This window comes from Echinops telfairi, unplaced genomic scaffold (genome assembly GCF_000313985.2).
Source record: "Echinops telfairi isolate 266 unplaced genomic scaffold, ASM31398v2 ScPeMD7_12;HRSCAF=54, whole genome shotgun sequence".
Taxonomy (NCBI): domain Eukaryota; kingdom Metazoa; phylum Chordata; class Mammalia; order Afrosoricida; family Tenrecidae; genus Echinops; species Echinops telfairi.
Window position 1 is genome coordinate 633294 of NW_022103909.1, and position 5101 is coordinate 638394.

At 51.3% G+C, this 5101-nt stretch overlaps 1 protein-coding gene across 1 annotated transcript in view; it reads left to right on the forward strand.

Moving 5' to 3' along the window:
* The first annotated feature begins 571 nt into the window (after positions 1-571).
* LOC101663441 (keratin, type II cytoskeletal 1) overlaps positions 572-5101 on the forward strand; it is an 8304-nt gene continuing 3774 nt past the window's right edge. Inside the window, exons 1-9 of the mRNA XM_004711454.1 lie at positions 572-1177; positions 2118-2332; positions 2606-2666; positions 3093-3188; positions 3348-3512; positions 3634-3759; positions 4300-4520; positions 4949-4983; positions 5068-5094. Of these exons, the coding sequence (XP_004711511.1) occupies positions 572-1177; positions 2118-2332; positions 2606-2666; positions 3093-3188; positions 3348-3512; positions 3634-3759; positions 4300-4520; positions 4949-4983; positions 5068-5094 (1552 nt within the window). The remainder of the gene's footprint in view (positions 1178-2117; positions 2333-2605; positions 2667-3092; positions 3189-3347; positions 3513-3633; positions 3760-4299; positions 4521-4948; positions 4984-5067; positions 5095-5101) is intronic.

Sequence of the window (5101 nt, forward strand, 5' to 3'; positions counted from 1 at the left end):
CTTCCTCTGTGTTAGAAGCTATAACTTGGGGAGTTCTGGGGTTTGCAGGGCAAAGCTCTGTATTGAAAGGAGCCAGGGAGCTCCTCCCGAGAGTCAAGCATGAGGAATTGCATCTGCTGAGCGTAAGGCGAGATTGGGCTTAGCAGTTTACAAGGATCAGACAAGAACGGAGATTTACATAGCTTTGCAATAAGGGGTTATGAAATCCTCCCAAGAAAGCATTGGGCAGCTTATGTGGGGTCCCAGTTCACGAAGTCACAAATGCTCGAAGAGAGATCGTGCCTGATTAAATGATTACCACATGAGCCAATCTTGCCGGCACAGCAATTTGAGAGCCCATCCTAGGAGCTAGGTGTGTAGTGTTTATCGTATTGTTGAGGCTCGTAAAAATCTTGTATGGCTGCAGGCAAACCAGTCCCTGAGAGACACCACATCTCTGCTGACTCCAGAGGACCAAGCCCAACCTCCACCGTGTATATATAAGGGGACGTCTCTGGGCTTGGGGTAGAGGAGTGATCTGCTCCTTTCCCCAGTCGGTCTCTACTCTGCTCCTGTGGTTCTCTAAGTCAACATGAGTCGACAGTTCAGTTCCAGGTCTGCTTACCGGAGTGGAGGAGGCTTCAGCTCTGGCTCTGCTGGCGTCCTCAGCTGCCGCCGGACAACCAGCAGCTCCACCCGCCGCAGTGGGGGAGGTGGTGGCAGATTTTCCTCCTGTGGCGGCGGTGGTGGTGGTGGAGGTGGCTTTGGAAGTCGGAGTCTTATTAACTTCGGTGGCGGTGGCGGTGGCGGTAGAAGTTTCTCTCAAAGTGTGATTAGAGGAGGTGGATGTACTGGTTTTGGCGGCGGTGGCTTCGGTGGCGGCGGCGGCGGCTTTGGTGGCGGTAGCTTTGGCGGTGGTTACGGCAGCGGCGGAGGTTTCGGTGGTGGTGGCAGTTTTGGAGGCAGAGGTGGTTTTGGTAGAGGAGGCGGTTTTGGTGGAGGTGGCTTTGGGGGTGGTGGAATGGGAGGTGGCTTTGGGGGTGCCTGTCCCCCTGGTGGTATCCAGGAAGTCACCATCAACCAAAGTCTTCTGCAACCCCTCAATGTGGAGGTCGATCCTCAGATCCAAAAAGTCAAGTCTCAAGAAAGGGAGCAGATCAAGACACTCAACAACCAATTTGCTTCCTTTATTGACAAGGTGGGTTTATGGAGGCAGTGCCTTGGAAGAGCCACTGTGGCTCATCTGAGATTGGCATAGCCCAGAAATGATGTCTGGGCTTGAATAGTCACAGAGATATTTTACAGGATGGCCTCGTAGGAGACAAGGTATGCTTACAAATGACGCTAATGACCCAGCTCTCTCTTGGAGAGGGATCACTTTGACACTTGTCTCGAAGTGCTTCCTTATTCAGCTCTTGGACTGAATTAGGACTCCACTGGGTTGAATGAAAATAATCGAAAGGGGGCTAACTGAGCATTCTGGGGTGCAAATGAGAGGCCCAAAAAGGTCTTCCTACTCATAAATGGGACTTTGATCTGAACAGAGTGTGTTGTGATCTTGCAGCAGAAAGCACACAGTAAGCATCAACTATCTTTTGCTCTCTGGGAATTTTATGTGGTTTCTGAACCAGTGTGGAGATAATTTTTGTACTTGTCGTTTCAAGCACCAATGTGCTTGAAAAGCAAACAAACTTTCTTTAATTGTGGCTGAATGGTCGATAAGGTCAACTCAGGGTTTCTCACAATAGATCTTGACTCCAACGTGGAACTTGCTGCGGTAGCTTTGAGCTGCATGCTAAGGAAATGCCAACCAAGTTTGATGCGAATACACCAGAAAGTCAAAGAGAAAGACACATTTCTTAAATATTATGTGTCTAGTTCAAGCCATAAAGATAGTGATTTATATATGCTTTGCTATTTCATATTTGTATAGCTCCTTTCTCCCAAAGTTCCAACTGAACCAGTAATGTCGTTACTGTTCTCGGGGAAATGGGAACATTTATTTCTCCTATTTCTCATTTATCATGGGCAGGGCAAACAGAGAAAGGCATAGACCTTGGTATGTGATGGCTCTTGGGTACTTAGTGGCCGTGGGAACCCCTTGGGTACCAGTGAGTACCGAAGTCTTCTCTCCTCAGGTGCGGTTCCTGGAGCAGCAGAACCAGGTACTGCAAACGAAATGGGAGCTACTGCAGCAGGTGGACACCTCCACGAAAACTCATAGCTTAGAGCCTCTGTTTGAGCAGTACATCAGCAGGCTCAGCCAGACCGTGAACAAACTGAAGAGCGACCAGTCCCGGATGGATTCGGAACTGAAGAACATGCAAGACCTGGTGGAGGACTTCCGGAATAAGTAAGGAAGCCTGGTTGGGCAGCTCTTGACTCGGGCTCTGAAATTCACTGGGCTGTCATGACGGTCCTCAAGTTAGAGGTGAATCAGGTTGGCCTTCGTGGAAATCTTTTCAAGAGACAGCAGAAGTTTCATAGTTTTATTTCTCAGAAGAAGAGGGTGGTCAAGGTGTTCTAGGATAGTTGTAAGAACGCAAGGATGGGCAAAATCACTCCGTCTAGAAAGCTTCAGAGTTTACCTCTTCTGTCCCTCCTAATCACACGGGCTTTCCCACAGGTATGAGGACGAGATCAACAAGCGGACAAACGCCGAGAATGAATTTGTGACCATCAAGAAGGTGAGGGTTCTGTAGGCTAAAGCTCACATGGAAAGAAATAAGTGCTACAAGAGGGGGTCGCAGTACGCATCAGAACAAAGTCGTGATGTGGAGAGCTCCGTCCCACCAATATCTGAAACAGAATCTTCCCCTCCTCTCCACCTTCGCCACATGCACCATATTCACGTAACCTACCTAAAACCAACGGGAAGACACGTTTCTGAAGCAGCGCTCTGCTTCTCCAGATTCCTCTGTTTCTGGTGTCATAAGCAAAGAGGCAAGCTCCCTTGGTTGCTATACCAAGGTGGTGGGGGGGGCATGATCCAGAAATGCTAAGCTGATGGCAATGAAAAGGAGTAGACCCCAAATCCTGTTTGGAAATGACCCTCACAGTGGATGACTTGTCCGGGGACGGATTTGGCTTCATTCTGTCTGTTCCTCCTCTAGGATGTGGATGCTGCTTATTTGAACAAGGCTGATCTTCAAGGCAAAGCTGGCCTTTTACAGCAGGAAATCGATTTCTTCACAACACTCTATCAACTGGTAAGTCCTTTATTTTTAGCCAAGTTTACCCACACGGAGATCTCTTACGCCTAGATCCACCACCAGGCAGGATGACAGGTACTTCTGTCTCTCGATTGAGTCCCCCTCTAAGTTTGTGTTGGAGTGCTGTGGAAGTCACTGGACTATGATGTCTTGCAGGAGTTGTCCCAGATGCAGACTCACATCAGTGAAACCAACGTCATCCTTTCCATGGATAACAACCGCAGCCTGGACCTGGATAGTCTCATCACTGAAATCCAGGCCCAGTATGAGGATATTGCCCAGAAGAGCAAAGCCGAGGCTGAGAGCGTATACCAGAGCAAGGTGAATGACCTGATCACTTCGCTGCGTTTCTCTCTTGCTATCGTGTGCTCCTTTCCATATTGGTTGCTGGAGCCGTGGGGGGCTCTGCGCACATCTGATCATCTTGATCCACCAACCTTAGTATGAAGAGCTCCAGATCACCGCTGGCAAGCATGGGGACAGTGTGAAAAGCTCAAAGATGGAGATTTCTGAGCTGAATCGACTGATCCAGAGACTTCGATCTGAAATTGACTCCGTCAAGAAGCTGGTCTGTGTGCCCTCCTACTGGGACTCATCTTGATAGAAGGGCGGGGGTGGGGCTCAGGTGATTGGAGGGTGCTGTTCCAGTTTTGAATCTTGCAATTCATTCTAAAGCTACCTTCTTACTCCCAGCTGATTTGGAGATTAGACTAGTTCCCAGCATTTCGCCATCAGGCTTGTGATGGATGGTCTATGGCCCACGAGCCCAAGCGAGACTGAAAAGGTGGCAGCGGGGAGAGCTGAGGCTAGGCATTTAGAAGAACATCAGGTCTTCAATAGTTAGAGGAGCCTTGGACCAGGGTGAAGATAGAATGATATGCCACCCCACCCCACCCTTGAATAATTTTGGAAGGAAATTGGCCCGGTGACTGCTGGGTTCTCTGCTCCCCACGTTGAAAGCAGGAGACTAAGTGACAGGTTGTCGGAAGGCCCAGGTACTCCACTGGGCTCAGTGGATTAGCCTCACTGGGATGGAGAGGTCATTTGGGGAGGACGCTGCAAAGGTAAGGTATGAGAAGATGTGATGTACTGAGTCTTCCTCTTCCAGATCTCTCAGTTACAGCAATCCATCAGCGATGCTGAGCAGCGTGGGGAGAATGCCCTCAAAGATGCCAAGGACAAGCTAAACGAGCTGGAGGACGCCCTGCAGAAAGCCAAGGAGGACCTCGCCAGGCTGCTGCGGGACTACCAGGAGCTGATGAACGTCAAGCTGGCCCTGGATCTGGAGATCGCCACCTACAGGACGCTGCTGGAAGGAGAGGAGATCAGGTGAGGCGGCAGGCTGTTCTGGGTGTGCAGGAGGGCACAGGTGGCTCAGGAGAAGAAAGGCGTGTTTTTTCACTTTGAGAGCCAGTCTTACTAGACGCCCCGAACGAACGTATTTTCCAGGGGGGTGGGGCATCTGCAGGAAGAGCTTCGGGCCGGAGCGATTTCTTCTTCGGGGCTTGGTCAGATGTCCCTTGTCTCCAGGGCAAGGCCTACTCGGAGGGGGCCCTCCCTTAGCCATGGGGTTCCCGCGATCTGTCCCCGTCTCCACCCTGGCACAAAGGATGCCCGGCTGGGTGTCCAGAGGAGACGGGGCTGGGTTTCGGAGCGAGCGGAGCGGGGCGCCCACCCTGCATGGCTTCTGCTGGGCAGGGGGGTGTGTGCTGTGAGGCTGGAGAGCGGCTGAACGTCTTCCTTCCTGCTGTTTTCAGGATGTCTGGCGAGTGCAGCCCCAACGTGAGCGTGTGTAAGTCGAGGGCCCGGTGGGCGCGGGTTCGGCCGGCTGGGGAAAGGGGACTGGGATGGAAGATAACGGAATCTTCTCCTGCAGCGGTGAGCACCAGCCACACTACCATCAGTGGAGG